We start from the raw sequence: 14,994 nt of genomic DNA, 5'->3' as shown, positions 1-14,994 counted from the left end.
CCAGAGTGAGAACTGGTTTGTGAGTAGCCAGTTGCTTGAATGAGATGTTATGGCCGAGACAAAGCCAGCCGTTGTGGACATCATGGAAACGACTATGAAAGCAGGCCAAATCCCCCATCTTCTTAAGCATACTTGGCGACGGGCCGTTCCTCTTGCATCCTTCGCATCCTTCCGCTTCCCATCGTCTCGATCACCATGAAGTACTCTCTCATCGCGTCTCTGATTCTCCAGAGCACTGTTGTGCTCGGAGAGTTGCTCCCTGTGTACCTGCAGGGGCCCTCGCCCGAGAGCTTCAGGTAACACCTCATCATCAACTCATCCGGCCTAGACACTAACAGCGTATAGGGACATTGTTCGCAATGACACTCTTGACTTTGGCTGCAGAGCTGTTGCCAAGCCCAGCGAGGATGGAAGCCACTACAAGCTCCACGCCTGGCTCACCGAGGAGCAGATTGACTATCTCTCCAAGGAGTACGAGCTTGTGCCTGAAGTCTCTATCCACAGAAGAGACTTGAGCAAGAGAGCCAACGCGCCCATCGGGACCGGTGACCGCTTCAGTGCGGGAACCATCTCCCCCGTCGGTCTCGGAACCCAGGCTTCGGGCACCACCATCTCCAGCATCATGAATGTTGCTGAGATCAAGTCGGCCTGCGACGCCCTTGTCAAGAACTATGGCATCGGATCTCTCACTCTGCCGTACAAGACTTTCAACGGCGCCACCGAGTACGCCTACTACGTCGGCGCCGGAACCGACAAGTCAAAGTACCACCTGTACTTCAGTGCTGCCGTTCACGCCCGTGAGCGCGGTGGACCCGACAACATCATCTACTGGATCTCCGATCTCCTTGCCGCCAACAAGTCCGGCAGTGGCCTGACCTACGGCAAGAAGTCCTACACCAACGCCCAGGTCAAGAGCGTCCTTGCCGCAGGCATCGTCTTCTTCCCCCTTGTGAACGCCGACGGTGTCGCCTACGACCAGTCTTCCGGCTCCCTCTGGCGCAAGAACCGCAACACCAAGTCCGGCTCCAGCGGCAGCTCAATTGGTGTCGATATCAACCGCAACTTTGACTTCCTCTGGAACTTCAAGAAGTACTTCGACTCTTCCGAGGCGCCCGCCTCCACCTCGCCTAGCTCCGAGGTCTTCTACGGCATCGCCGCCGAGTCCGAGCCCGAGACCAAGAACCTCGTCTCTGTCTACGACTCCTTCCCCAAGATCCGCTGGTTCATGGACATCCACTCCGCCGTCGGCGACCTCCTCTACAGCTGGGGCGACGACGACGACCAGACTACCACCTCCACCATGAACTTCCTCAACTCCGCCTACGATGGCAAGCGCGGCCCCGTCGGCGACTCCGCTTACAAGGAGTACATCCCCTCAACCGATCTCAGCAACATCAGAACCGTCGGTACGGCCATGGTCAACGCCATGAAGGCTGTCGGCGGTCGTGCGTACACCTCTATCCAGGCCGTCGGCCTGTACCCCACGTCCGGCGCCAGTGACGACTACTCCTTCTCCCGTTTCTGGGCCAAGCCCGGTGTTAACAAGGTCTATGGCTACACCTTGGAGTTTGGCCCCTCTGGAAACTTTTACCCTACCTCAGCCGAGTTCAACACCAACATTTTGGATACGAACGCCGGCTTCATGGATTATGCGCTGGCTGCTATCAGCGTTGGTCTGGAGTAAATCATGTGATGGGATATCATCAAAATTCTTCGTGTAAATACTTTGCCACCGTGTTGAGCAAGGAGACGCACGCACATACTGCACGAAAGCTGTGGTCTATGATTGTTACGCAATTGAACGACTTATTAATCATGACTTAACATATGCAGTTTCCCTACAGCAATCCATAGGTAATACCCTGATAGTAGCTTGATTAGCTACGTGCTTGAGTCTTAAGTATCTGGCAAATCCATGGAGTGCTACTTGCGAGCGATCACCGCAACTGGTCTTATCTACCTACTCCTGCCCTCCTCGCAATTCTATGCCAAAGGGTTGAGAATGTTGACCTAGGCAAATTATCTCTGCGCTTGGTTGGCGAAGCTCATTTATCATCCCTGGTTAAGGAAGGATCACAGAAAACAACCTTTCCAAGCTTGAGCGCCTTCATGAAGAGACCTCATGGTCTGGGAGGTATCCGTTGTCAACGTTGTTTTTACCTCATCGAGAGAGTCAAAAGAGCTGTTGTCCGGTGAGTATACAGTATCACACAGTACAATTAGTGTTCATGGGCGGCGCCACCAGTGGCGCTATGAAATGGGGAAGTCCGGCGTGCGATCCTAGCGTGAGGTGACAGTTAAAACATACCTCAACCTCATGGTCAATAACGCCCCGTTTCTGTGACGATACAAGCTTGAATTTGATTACCAGGGAACTCAATTGAAGCTTGAAGTTCCATTCTCCTGATGACTATTTCGCACATGGCGTCCGAACCTCAGCAACCTTCGGCCGGCCCGCCTCGCAAGGGTACCGACCCAGACTTCGTCCCATGTTCAACCAATTGCGGAGACTAATAAATCTTAGTTGACGTCTTCACCGGAGACGTCGTTCACCACGACACTTACCCTGAGATCAACCCAGTCACGGCTTCCAACTGCACTGGGAAAGCAGTCCTCATCACAGGAGCAAGTAAAGGACTCGGAAAGGCAGTGGCAATCGGCTACGCCGAGGCAGGCGCATCCCTCATTGCCGTCGCCGCTCGCTCAAATGTCTCATCTACCATCGCCTCCATCATCGAGGCCGCAAAGGCTGCTGGGAGGGCTGAGCCAACGGTATTGGCCCTCGAGATGGATGTGAGCAGCACGCCGAGCGTAAAGGCGGCCGCAGAGCGACTTACGTCCGAGTGGGGACGCCTGGATATCCTAGTTAACAACGCGGGCTACATGGCTCCCTTCAACTTGCTGCTTGATGCTGACGACGACGAGTACATGAAGGCATGGGATGTGAACTACTGGGGCACATATCGTGTCACGAAGGCGTTCTTGCCGCTGTTGCTCAAGGGCGGCGACAAGACGATTGTCAATATGTCTTCGGTGGCGGCTCACTTCATGGGTGCTGGAGGAGGAGCCTATCACATTTCCAAATTTGCGCTGATACGGTTCACCGAATTTGTCCAGGATGAGTATGGTGATCAGGTAACATCATTCACAAGCATGGATTTGAGATCATGAACTAAGCGTGTTTGAAAGGGCGTCTTAGCGTTTTCCATTCATCCTGGGGGGATTCCGACAGAGTTGTCTTCGAATTTGCCAGAAAGGTTGCAATGTGAGTAGGCCACACATTTAAGACGTGTTAACCTTGGGCTGACTATGGGATAGTTCGAATGCGAGATACCCCAGAGCTTGCTGCCCATTCTATCCCGTACCTTACTAGTGTCAAGAGGGAATGGCTAGGAGGCAGGTGGATTAGCTGTATGTGGGATATGCCAACGCTCGTAACTATGGAGAAGAAGATAGTTGAAGGGAATCTCCTGAAGTTTGAGTGCAGTGGCTTGTAGAGAGACAAACTCTAGTTGGCCTCGAGATAAGACACATAAGCGATCTATCATATGACCCAAATGTCGGATAGAAATCAAGCTGGATGCGTGAAAAGCTCAAGGTAAAGTTGTTCCGTGTTTGCTGATATGAAGTTCAGAAATGCCTAGAACCTCCTCCGAGACTGCTGTTGTTGGCGAACTTTTTCGATCCGCCTGTTACACCATTCCAACCATTCCCCGAGCCTTGGTATTACAAACCAAAAATTCGTAAGTGCGAACATGGCACTAGCATTTGCTGTGTCTGGAAAAGCGAGATAATACTGAATAATCCCCTCATCCCACATCCAGACAACCGCCGACACTGTTGCAAACAAAAGGACTACCAGGAAGACCTCGAGAAGGAAGTCCCCTGGAAGTATAATGGACATGAAATAAAGCCACCCCGCAAACAAGCATACTGCGGCGATGTAGCTCATGAGGGGTTCGAGTGCCCAAGACAATGTCTCAAAAGGCTTCAGGACAAAGTTGGTGAAAAGCACACTAGGCCATCGTACCCAACTTCGATGATCTTCTGTGAAGGGGATACTTTCAAGCTCGCCACTAAGATTCCGATTCTCGTTGAAAAATGTGCCCTCTTCTATGGCCTACCGTATCAGCATCGTGCTAATCCAGCGGACGGATAGACTCACCAGCCGAAGATAGATCACTATCCCATTGCGGACCCTGGAAATTAAATGTACCGAATGTTATTGGCGGCGAGGTGCCAAGTCTGCCTTTTGGTCTTCGCATAGAGGGCTGTTTGGGTGTCGGGGATAGCAGATAGGTAAAAGAGAAGGTAACAAGGAGGAGCTGTCGAGTGTTCCTCCACAGGTGGCCTTCAGAATTCTGTAAAGAGAGCTTTGGCAACTTTAAGCAAGCCGCGTCGCTCATTATTGGTTACGCACCGAACGATTAAATTGGACTAGAACCAGGGGCAAGCCAAAGTTTGAGAGCCTCGGAGTGGAATTTAAGGGAGATTTGACCGCTATTTGGGAACTGTCTCTCGGCGCATGGAAAAGGCGGCAGGCTGCAGCACGTAAGCCTTGGCTGTTTCCCTTGCCTGAGGTAGGTAACACGATATATCAGCCGCATTCCCGCCATAACTTCGTCCCTCGGCCCTTTCCCGATTACGCCTTTGTAGAGGACAACCATGGCTGAGCTTGGATACATAGCGTTGGCTGGCAATCTGCTCCAATTCGCTGAACTTGGTGTCAAATTAGTTCGCGGCGCCCTGGAGCGGTACAAGTCTGCCGATGGCTCGACTATTCATGATGAGATATTGATAGCCGATGCCCGGCGTCTGAGACATCTTGCAGGTGTTATCCTGAACAATGAGTCAGATGCAACAAAGACAACAGAAAGTCCGATACTGCGCTCCATTGCTCAGAGATGCACTGAGGATGCTGCTGTCTTGATTGAGATCCTCGACGCATTGAAGGTGGATACAACTCCAGGCCAGAACTTATACGCAAGGAAGTTACAGAGCTTTGAGCAAGCACTAAAGCGTATGTTAAAAGAGCATAAGATACGGGAGTTGGAGTTGAGACTTGGAGGTCTCCGCAGAGAATTGCAGCTATTTCTCACCCATGCTGCTGGGTAAGAGATCACAATAAAAGACAGGGTCGAGGATACTTAACGCTAACAAGACTCATGCAGAACAGCACAAAAAGATATCCAATCCCTTTTCAGAAGATTAGAAGATCAGAACAACAGCCTCGAGGCTAAGGCCATCGCCAAACTGGACGACATCGTTAGGCGAATTGACAAGACAACACAAGTCTTACAAAAGACTATACTCAATGAATTCTCAGCCCAGATAGATCTTCTCAGGGCCGAGATCGATGATTTCAATGACGAGAAACAGTACGTGCGAACGAGACACCACATACTACGCAGTTTGAAATTCGATCAAATCAAGGCGAGGCAGGAAGCGATCAAGGAAAGACACAGAGCGACGTTTGACTGGGTTTTCAGCCACGATGATACCCTATTTCCCCAATGGTTGGAGTCAGGTAATGGGATTTTCTGGGTAAGAGGAAAGCCAGGAAGTGGCAAGTCGACTTTGATGAAGTTTCTCGTCACTCATCCGACGACGAGAGTGAAATTAGGAGTCTGGGGCAACGGCTGCACGACGATCATCGCATCTCACTACTTCTGGAGTGCCGGAAGCTCCATGCAAAAGTCACAACGCGGCTTGCTCCAGACACTACTGTACGAAGTGTTGAGGGAGGTTCCGAATCTCATCGACCGCGTTTGCAGTCGTCGTCGATCAGCCTTTCAGCACGAACTGATGGAAACATGGGGGATGTAGGAGCTTCTCGCAGCATTTGCCCTACTCGCTAGTCAGACGGATCTCCCAGTGAGATTTTGTTTTTTTATCGATGGTCTCGACGAGTATACGGATCGAGCAAAGCGATATGACAACACCTTCGAAGGTCTTCTTCGAGTTCTTAAAGACTTCGCGTCCTCGCCTTCTATCAAGATCTGTGCTTCAAGCCGGCCATGGGATGCCTTCCTGGACGCATTTGGTGCCCAGCCATAGCAACTTCGAATGGAGGACCTGACTAGAGACGACATCCGCCACTATGTCACGGACATATTGTGCAACAACGATGACTTTACGGCACTTACGAAACAAGATGACCGTTGCTCTCGAGTAGCCGAAACAATTGTCGACAGAGCTCAGGGCGTATTTCTGTGGATTTACCTTGTCGTGGAGTCCCTGAAGAACGGCCTCGCAAAAGGAGACACATTCACAGAATTGCAAAGTCGGGTGGACGAGCTTCCAGCTGACCTGGAGGAATATTTCCAGCATATGATCGAGTCAATAGAGCCGATATACTGGGAAAGCACCTCGCGCATTTTCAAAATCATGATTGAATCAGGTCAAGCGCTACCGCTTTTAGCCTTCGAATTCCTCGAACAGGAGGCAGAAAATGTGAGCTATGCGTTGCAAATGAAGGTCGCCTCCACTTTGCCGGAAAACGTGGAAAAGTTACATGACAGAATGAAGAAGCGGCTCAATGCGAGGGGCAAAGACCTCCTCTACGTTACCTTTCATCCGGTCAAGAGACCATTTCTTCAGTACCAAGTCGACTTTTTGCATCGAACTGTGAGAGACTTCTTCATTGATCGAGCCGTACTTGAGGAAACAAAGGCAAGAAGAAAGACTTCCCACTTCAACCCGGCACTTTCACTGTGCCGAATCATGCTGGCTTTTGTCAAAACAGTGTCATATTCGGAAGAAGCGGTTAACTACAACGAGATCTTTCTCTTTTCTGACGGACTGATGTACCATGCTCACACGATTCAACAGGCATTTCTCAATAACAACGAGAAATCTGATATCAACCCTCAATGTTTATTGGATGACAAGGAGAATATGTTCAATCTGCTTGATGCATTGGATCAAACGAATACATCACATGCCAGAGACATGAGTGTCCACTGGACGAACTTCAGAGAAAGCCCAAAGGGCAACTTCAGAGAGAAGCGACAGAAGAACTTTCTAGCCTCTGCTATACAAGCGAGGCTATCATTGTATGCGAAGCACAAAATCGACATAGATCTAGATCGGGTTCATGAGAAGACTGGCCGTCCATTGCTGGACTACGCTCTGCGGCCAACCACCGTGACCCCTTTTGAGCTACCTACTCAAGAGGGTCCAGTCGGAGCTATGGTTGAATTCCTGCTACAAAACGGGGCTGACCCGAACCAGAGAATCGAATTGTATGGCGGAAAGACGCCTTGGCAACTTTTCCTTTCTGTCTGCTATGGCCACAGTCTCCAAGCCGAAAAGTTGAGCCTTGATGAGGATGAGGTGACAGACACGATTGTGGCGATGTTGCTGTCGGGGGCAGATCCCAAAGTTAGAATTGATCTCAATGGCGGTGGGAAAGCAGATGTCCTAGGGGTTGCTTTAAGACTGGCCCTTTCTAGGGCAAAAATTGAGAGAATCAAGAGCGCGATGAAAGACAGCAAGCCCTGTCAGCAGCCGGGTTTCTTGGAGAGCTTCAGGTCATGGTGGTGGAGGTACTGAAAGATTTTTCGAGGGCCGAAAGAGTCCAATAGACAAACGAACCATGTGAAGGGTAAACCACTGATACAATTAGATCTTGACAACGACTTTACTACTCCTCATCTCCTCAAACTGTTTTCTTCTCCTAATTAGACTATAGCGTTTTCGTTCACCCTCGCTTCTCTTGGATCTTAATAATCCCATCGTCCTTCTTAAACCATTGATCATTTTGGGACTGGTGACCAAGAGTAGGGCAGCTACATCCCTTGAACTAGCAAAACATATGACCGTTGCCCACCCTTCTCAGCATATACCGCAAGTACAGGATGTAATACCCGGGCAGAAGTTAGAACTGATGAACAAGAGCTACTAGCTGTTGCCAATATGCGCATTATCGTGGAAAACCTGAGGAAGCAACCCATGCTGATGCACGCTCGGAGCATTCGGTCTTATGCTGGGGCTGTTACCGCCGCTGCTCACCAGCCTCCGAACCCAGTCAGGTAAAGCAGACCACCTACACAGCAGGAAGGCATGCAGCCCCTTCACCGAGGTTCCTCCCAACACTGCTCCTGCCATCGACAACCGCGGTCATTCCACACTCATCCGACCCACCCCCAATTCTCCCCAAATCCCAAGCCCCCATCTCGCTACCGCGGCGCCCTCAACCGCATCGATAGCCATCCCAATGGCGAGCATCATTATCCGACAGGATCCGGGATCCATTTACCGACCCGGCCGAACCAACATTGGCTACAGCATTGTCAGCGACGATGGCGTGATTGGAGAGTTCGTGATACAGTCTCATAGGTCAAGTCTCTTATGCGGAGCTAGCTAACACTCGAGACAGGCCCGCCCCTCAGGACGAAGATTCTTGGATCGAGTTCCTGACCGACGAGGCGATCGAGGACCTCGACATGACTCCGGATGGCCTCTCTGAGAGCGATACGCAGTCGCACGACGCCCAGCCCGATATGTCAGAGAAAGTCATTGACTCAATCGAGGCGGTGAACAGAGAGGACGGGACCGAGGAGGAGAACCAGGAGGACAAGGCCAGTCATTCCATTGCCACCCGGGTTCGAAATGTAACACCTCCCTTCCTAGCTTCTCGTTCTCGCAATATTGACTTTCAGGTACAGGGACCTCTCAGCCCCATGTTAGTTGATGGCATCCCCCAGGTAAGAACTTCACTGCCTTCCCCCCCCCCCCTCTTGTTGGAGGAAACACCCCTAACAATATGTCGCTATCCAAGAACCCCGACAAGATCTACTCATCCGCGGCGCCGCTTGACCAGCGCGTGAAGTAGGACTCCACGTCGGACGGCTTCCGAGGCTTCTATGACAACATGGGCAACCCCTTCTTCCAACATGACTATGACTATGAGCCCGCTTTACCCCCTCACCTCCGTCGCCCCATCTTCGTCGACTGGGCCGAGCCCTTCAAGAACCCCGTCTACGCTCTTCGTTACCTTGCAGAGATTGCCGGAGACTACTACACCGTGACTCTCATGAACCAGAGAATCAGCATGCAGCAACGCCCGCAGACACCAGGTGCTCAGAGCGTCTTGCAGTCGCACCTGCTCTCGCCTGCTGCCTCGCATATCGCTACGCCCGCTCGCACGCCGGCTACTAAGCGCCTTCGCTTCTCCGACGATGTCGTTCGCTCTGGTTAAGAGAATCTGATGAACGAGGATGCGCTCATTCTCGATAAAGCTCAGAGGATTGGCAATTCTGCACGAAGAGAGGATCAGCAAAGGATAGGAGTATGAAAGCATAAGACATAGTTTTACAGTATGATGGCTCAATGGTTTCAGGAGCCAGAACTAGTCTCAGCAACAGGATACCTGTGGCCAAGTTGGGTTGACACACAGCTCTGGAAGAAACACTCCTCTTGTACTCTTACTGCTATTTTATGGAGAGACTTCCCAGTGATCAACTCGAAGAAGCAGAATAGACCCGGACTCGCTGGGTTTGACTGCTGCCCCGAGTATGTAGCGCTGTCCCGAGAGAATCTGAAAAGACCGATCAGACCACGAAGTACCATTGAGCGTATTCTTGATCCTGCGCCAGGATTCGGCATGAACGACTGCGTTGTGCTCGACGAAGTCCAGCATCTGTGGCTGATCCGTCCCCAGACTACATGTCATGGCCCGCCCATCCGCCTCCAGACGCACCCCGACCACGATGTCGCGCACGAACGTTCTCGTAACGGAGTCTAGGGTCTCAGTGATACGGAGCACGATATATGTGATGCTTTGTTGCTCAACATAGTAGATCCATTGATGCGGGCTAATACTGCCGGTGCTGGAAGCCTGGCCTGCGGGGTCGGACTTGTGGACTTGGAGCGCAAGGGCATGTTTCCCCTCCATGGATATCCTGAAAGTCTTGGATGACGCTTGTCCGATAGCACCTTCGCGGCCAACTTCCGGCCCGAACAGACCATAAGAATTTCTCATTGATAGATACAGCGGCTCAGGAAACGCATTATCAATCCTAGCCGTGATCGGCATAGCGCGGATACGGCTTGTGTTAGATCTAACGTAAAGTCCATTCTCCGGGTCGACGCACTTGACTTCGACGCACAAGTAGTACTCTTTGGTGTATCCATCGCGTGGAACGGTGAGGAGATATCGAGTCCACAAATAACGTGCCCCCATGGTGTTAGGTGAGACATAGACTTCTGGCAGCTGAACATGCAGGCCTCGGCTTGTGACTGTAGGAGGTACCGTCTTCGAGTTATCTCTGAGGCCTCCGAAGGTCGAATACCCGGCTTCGGACTTGAGCGAGGCTTTGGGGAGGTATTTAAGACACTTAGCATTATCCCAGGTCAACTCCGTGTCACGCACAGGTAAATCTCCGGGGAAATAGAGGCGAACTCTTTCGAAAGCGGCAGGACTTTGTGCAAGGACGCCGGATTGCTCTCCTAAAGAGTATGTCTGAGCCCAGAGGAGAACGCTCATGTCTTCCGAATTGCGTATGATCTCTTGCTGCAGGCGGACGAAAGCTCGATCCCCTTCACCGTAAAGAAGTGGCATGTGGATGTCGAATATGCCCAAGAGGCAGTACGCGATGTCCTCCTGTCGCGTTGTTTTCCTTGTCGAAGCCCAAGACATACGTTCGGCTACGGGCAACGATGGTATTGGGGTGTCATGCGAAAGGACGTCACGTCGGATTCCTGTCCGGTTGTGTAAGAGGTACTCGAGAGAGGACTTGGTCCCAACTTCGTTCCAGTCGCAGTCATAGAATTCGATGAGCCTGGGTGCAAGTAGCTCTTGGAGAGTCCAGCCTCTGGTAAACCACTTGGTAGACTTGAAAGCCAAGTAGTCCAGCCGGCCAGGCTTCTGAGCCAGCAGGTCGCTAAGGTAAACGTAGCAGACGGTCGCGTTTTGATACCAGCGGAACATGGAATTGATGGCTTCGGAGAGGTCGGCACTCAAGGTTTTATCGATGCAGCAAGTATCGATCCAAACCCAGATGATGCCGTCCCGGAGGGCCTGGGCACAACAGGCGCGGACCTTGGCGAACCCCTTCTTGAGGGCATAAGAAGAATTGGTGACATCTTGCAGTGTAACCTCGTCTTCTTCCCAGGTGTGCGAGAGGATTGCGTAGATTGGGATGCTGTAGCCGAAGAACTCATGCAGCTGAAGACTGGTGGCGTTTAGGAGCATCATCGTCGAAAAGCCCAAGGCTAGCAATCGCAGGCGTAAAGAAACGAAGAACAGTAGGAAACACACCGGGTTTGCAAGCTCTCAGGTCATCTACCGGATGGCGATAGTCGGAGATTCTGGGAATCCATACGCACACTTGAGCGGTGAGACAGCTGCAGCATGCCGGACACGGCGCCACACGCAACGTCGGCGAACCAATACGGTATTCAATGGCGCCGTGGTGCTGAACAGCACTCACTTTTGTGAGCATGCCTGCAGTCTTTGGCCTGATTACCATGTCAGCACCGAAGCATCCGGACATCTTACTCTTACTCAGACAGAGACAACAACACTATGTGACCATTGCAGACGACGACCTGACGGGTATGGTATCAGGCTGGCACTGCGTGTTCTTCTGGTGTTGTTGAACATCTCCAAAGCCAATGTGTCGTCACGTGGGAGTCCAGTAATAGCGACTCCAAAAGGTTCAAGATTGCGAAACAGCCACATTGGGGGCTATGGTGGTTAGAGTGGCTGAGTGCCGGAATTGGGGTGTCTCAAGCAGGCTCGCTGGGATTATGGCGCAGCCTTCAACATGGATAGTTGTCGGTAGTCGGGAGAAGCCTGCTCCGATCACGAGGTATCCGTACCCGTATTGTTGAGTGTATACTCCGTACAGAGCCGACGAGCGAGGTAGGTAAGATGAGAAGGGGCGAGCTGGGCCTCATGATCTCATCACCGAAGCTGCTGTTCCGTCCAGGGGCGTGGAGGCGAGGCCTAGTCGAGATGTGCTCTGACTGGGGTGAGAATGGATTCCCGTGCGCTAGACGTCATCGGCCCTCAAAGTCAGCAGGGGTTGGCGGGCCGAGTGCAGTGGCAGCTGTCTCATCTCGGATGGTCGTGAGATGAGAAATACACTCGATGGTGAATGTCATTGTTTTGAAAGCCACAGAAGCAAACAATGATGAGCTGTCTTGGTGTTTCCTGGGCGACGGAGCTTACAGCTTGAAGCTGTAGCCAGAATGCAACATCAGATGCAAAAAGATTACAGAGGGTTTACATGTAATGCGCCCGATGGATGTGAAGGAGAGAGCTTCAGAGGAGCAGCCAGTAACATTTCACGCCTGAGAGCATTTGAGCCAATCCTCAGGCACAAGTGGAGTTTAGCTAGGATACGTATCGCCTTACATAAGGCAGCATGTGATGCAATGGCCCGGGAAATGCGGGTCTGCAGCTTCAGGAGGGGCGAGCTACAGGGCGGGGTACCCCTCTTTCGCACCTGCCTCCCCCCAGCTCAGCTTCGTCACACCTCACCTCACCAGCAGACGGCAAGAGCAACAGGCCACAAGGGCGGGTGTCTCCTGCTCTCTTGAGTCTCGACCTTGGGTGCTGTGTGGCCGTCCCATGTGCCTCTCTCCTGTCATTGCCATACCAACTGTGCCAACCCAACCCCAACCACAACCAATACGCTCATCCATCCGACCACCTTATTCCAGACGCGAACGTGCCTTGCTGTTCCAGTTCAACCCCTCTTCCAAGTTCAAGGTGTGAAGACGCAGACGGCAGAAGATTAGAGAGACTACAAAACACACCACCACCCGCGCCCATCCACACTCCGCCCTCCCGCGTCCAGACTCCCGTCCTCTACCCGAGTTCCCCATCGCGAAAACCACCGTTTGACTACTACGCTTACCACTTATCATCCCAATTCCAAGGCGGAACAATCGCAAATCCTGTCTTGTTCCTTACCCTGCGCAACGAAAACGAGGCGAGACGAGTCCGTAAACCCCAGCTTCACCGGAACCCGCCGATAGCTCGCCCCGTTCGAGTATCAGATACTAGATCCCCCGCCAACCATCAACACCACCAACAAATCAACCATGTCTGACGAGAACACCAAGTCCGTCGTCGACGAGACGCCCATCACCCACCCCGCCGGCGAGCGCAAGAACTCGCTTGAGGCCCACCTCCAACACCGTCCCGATCGCGCCGAGTTGGTCGAGAGTATGTGAATCCCTTCCCACAGTCTCCATCTCGTGATCCCATCCCTGCCTCAATGTGCATTTGAATCTGCAACCACAACCAACGCCGCCTTCTATTCGGATCTGCCCTTGATACACTGTTGTCGCGATTTCCTGTTTTCTTTCCCCTATTCGATGCGTGCCCCCTCCATATCTTCCCGTCGGTCGCGCCCCACCGTCCGCCTCACCCGCCGATCATCAAAACCGGGATCACCTCGAATTACCCGGAAGAAAAACCCCGCCCTCAATGCGCCTGCTGCGCATAGCCGGGGACTTTACGCCGCCTCGTCCCGGATTTGCACTGCTACGATGTTAACATGCTAACTGACCTTCCAATAGAGAATATCTTGCCCGCCTCCAACGCCGCGCCTAGCTTGATCGCCCACCAGAAGGAGCTTGAGAAGCACATGCGTGCAGACTCTCTCAACGACAAGATCTCCCACCGCCCTGCCCCCGAAGACCTCATCAAGGAGGGCGTGCTGAAGGAGGACCCCCGCAGCGCCGACGACAAGTATGCCGAGGCCATCGAGGACGAGTACGCCAAGCGTGAGGGTGGCGCGTGAGTTCGTCGGGATGTGCTCCTCGACGGTATTTGATCACTTGCCTCGTTATTCATCCGCGCTGCTACAACTCTGAGGCGAACATGGTGGTGGATGATGCACATTGAGGACGTGCGGAACGACGATGTAGGATTATTGGTATTCGCTACCGCGGTTATATGATATGGAGGATCTGCACTCTTCCATGAATGAGTCTACGAATAACAGAAAAGAGCTAAAAAAAACAAGTTTAGTTGTTTCCTTGTCAGGGCAGTCTGGTGGATAACAAGCCAGACTGGAACTTCAGCTTCCGAAAATAAACAAGAAAAGAAAGAACAGAAACATGAATTGGATTGCCATCAAATTGCCATCAGAAACGGAGATATTAATGACATGCGTGCATGTATCATCAACTTGTTTCTTGCAGCCTTGTCGTGAACGAAGCCTGCTCTTATCGGCGGGCACGAGATGGCAGATCCAAGGGTCTTTTTGGGGTATTACGGAGTACCTCTGTTTCTATTATTGGAGCATTGGCATGCCATACAGCCGCACTGGAGCCCGCCTCTATCATTCTCCCCCGACACCCCATTAACATGTGAACTATTGGCCAGCCTCAAGGCGACAAGTTGGAAGGCAACAAAAGAATGAAGAAGGCATACCGGTATATTTGCAACTTTGGATTAGTATTTCAACTACCTATTTGAAGTATCTGGGTAGGGTAAGGTGCCATGTACTGCTGGTGAAAGTACCTTAGTTGAGGTGGCCCATATCACAGCCCATCCCACGCTCATGGTGCATGAATGACATCTTAGGCTGCGCTTTAATCAAAGACACATGCAAGTCATTACCACGAGAAAGACACAGGGAGGAAAGACACATGGGGCTCAGCCTTCAGGAGAGAGAGAACTGACGCAAGTCATCAAGGCAGTCTCAACTTCACTGCCTCCACAGCCTACCCGGCCTGGTCTGAAGTCGCAGTCTGGACTGGACCAAGCTGTGCTTACTATGGTACCGCACGCGACACCACCATTTCCCCCATCCCCTTCCTCCAACTTTTTTTTTCTGCGCATGTATTTCTCCAGGGCATGGTAGCCTATCGTCGCATTTCTGCACTCGGACTGCCGTCCTGCCGTCGCTCCCGCCCCTTGCAGTTGCAGCAGCGCTGGGCCGCTGGGCCTGGGGAACCACAATCAATCAGGGGACGTTGACGTGCCTTGCTTACCCTACGAAGTACGGAGTACCGGATACTCAGTAGTGT

The 14,994-nt window shown here is 52.1% G+C and overlaps 6 protein-coding genes across 6 annotated transcripts; 4 read left to right on the top strand and 2 right to left on the bottom strand.

Moving 5' to 3' along the window:
• Positions 1-195: 195 nt before the first annotated feature.
• Positions 196-1,684, top strand: CPAR01_00730 (zinc carboxypeptidase; the record flags this gene model as incomplete). Its single annotated transcript, XM_060485020.1, has 2 exons — positions 196-296; positions 346-1,684. 2 exons carry the CDS (start codon positions 196-198, stop codon positions 1,682-1,684), a joined length of 1,440 nt encoding a protein of 479 aa, XP_060355877.1.
• Positions 1,685-2,421: 737 nt separating this feature from the next.
• On the top strand, positions 2,422-3,497 carry CPAR01_00729 (short-chain dehydrogenase; the record flags this gene model as incomplete). Its single annotated transcript, XM_060485019.1, has 4 exons — positions 2,422-2,467; positions 2,525-3,135; positions 3,190-3,265; positions 3,319-3,497. The coding sequence occupies 4 exons, from the start codon at positions 2,422-2,424 to the stop codon at positions 3,495-3,497; spliced, it is 912 nt and encodes a 303-aa protein (XP_060355876.1).
• A 143-nt stretch (positions 3,498-3,640) lies between these two features.
• CPAR01_00728 (uncharacterized protein) lies at positions 3,641-4,265 on the bottom strand (the record flags this gene model as incomplete). Its single annotated transcript, XM_060485018.1, has 2 exons — positions 3,641-4,113; positions 4,166-4,265. 2 exons carry the CDS (start codon positions 4,263-4,265, stop codon positions 3,641-3,643), a joined length of 573 nt encoding a protein of 190 aa, XP_060355875.1.
• Positions 4,266-4,665: 400 nt separating this feature from the next.
• CPAR01_00727 (uncharacterized protein) lies at positions 4,666-9,202 on the top strand (the record flags this gene model as incomplete). Its single annotated transcript, XM_060485017.1, has 6 exons — positions 4,666-5,111; positions 5,172-5,544; positions 6,058-7,547; positions 8,056-8,319; positions 8,381-8,708; positions 8,837-9,202. 6 exons carry the CDS (start codon positions 4,666-4,668, stop codon positions 9,200-9,202), a joined length of 3,267 nt encoding a protein of 1,088 aa, XP_060355874.1.
• Positions 9,203-9,439: 237 nt separating this feature from the next.
• On the bottom strand, positions 9,440-11,498 carry CPAR01_00726 (HET domain-containing protein; the record flags this gene model as incomplete). The annotated part of the gene is made up of 2 exons (XM_060485016.1): positions 9,440-11,217; positions 11,264-11,498. The coding sequence occupies 2 exons, from the start codon at positions 11,496-11,498 to the stop codon at positions 9,440-9,442; spliced, it is 2,013 nt and encodes a 670-aa protein (XP_060355873.1).
• Positions 11,499-13,056: 1,558 nt separating this feature from the next.
• Positions 13,057-13,760, top strand: CPAR01_00725 (uncharacterized protein; the record flags this gene model as incomplete). The annotated part of the gene is made up of 2 exons (XM_060485015.1): positions 13,057-13,180; positions 13,537-13,760. The coding sequence occupies 2 exons, from the start codon at positions 13,057-13,059 to the stop codon at positions 13,758-13,760; spliced, it is 348 nt and encodes a 115-aa protein (XP_060355872.1).
• Positions 13,761-14,994: the final 1,234 nt, after the last annotated feature.

The sequence above is a fragment of the Colletotrichum paranaense genome (genome assembly GCF_030867605.1).
Source record: "Colletotrichum paranaense strain IMI 384185 chromosome Unknown Scaffold_1.1, whole genome shotgun sequence".
NCBI lineage: Eukaryota > Fungi > Ascomycota > Sordariomycetes > Glomerellales > Glomerellaceae > Colletotrichum > Colletotrichum paranaense.
This window is presented reverse-complemented; position numbering and strand designations above follow the sequence as displayed.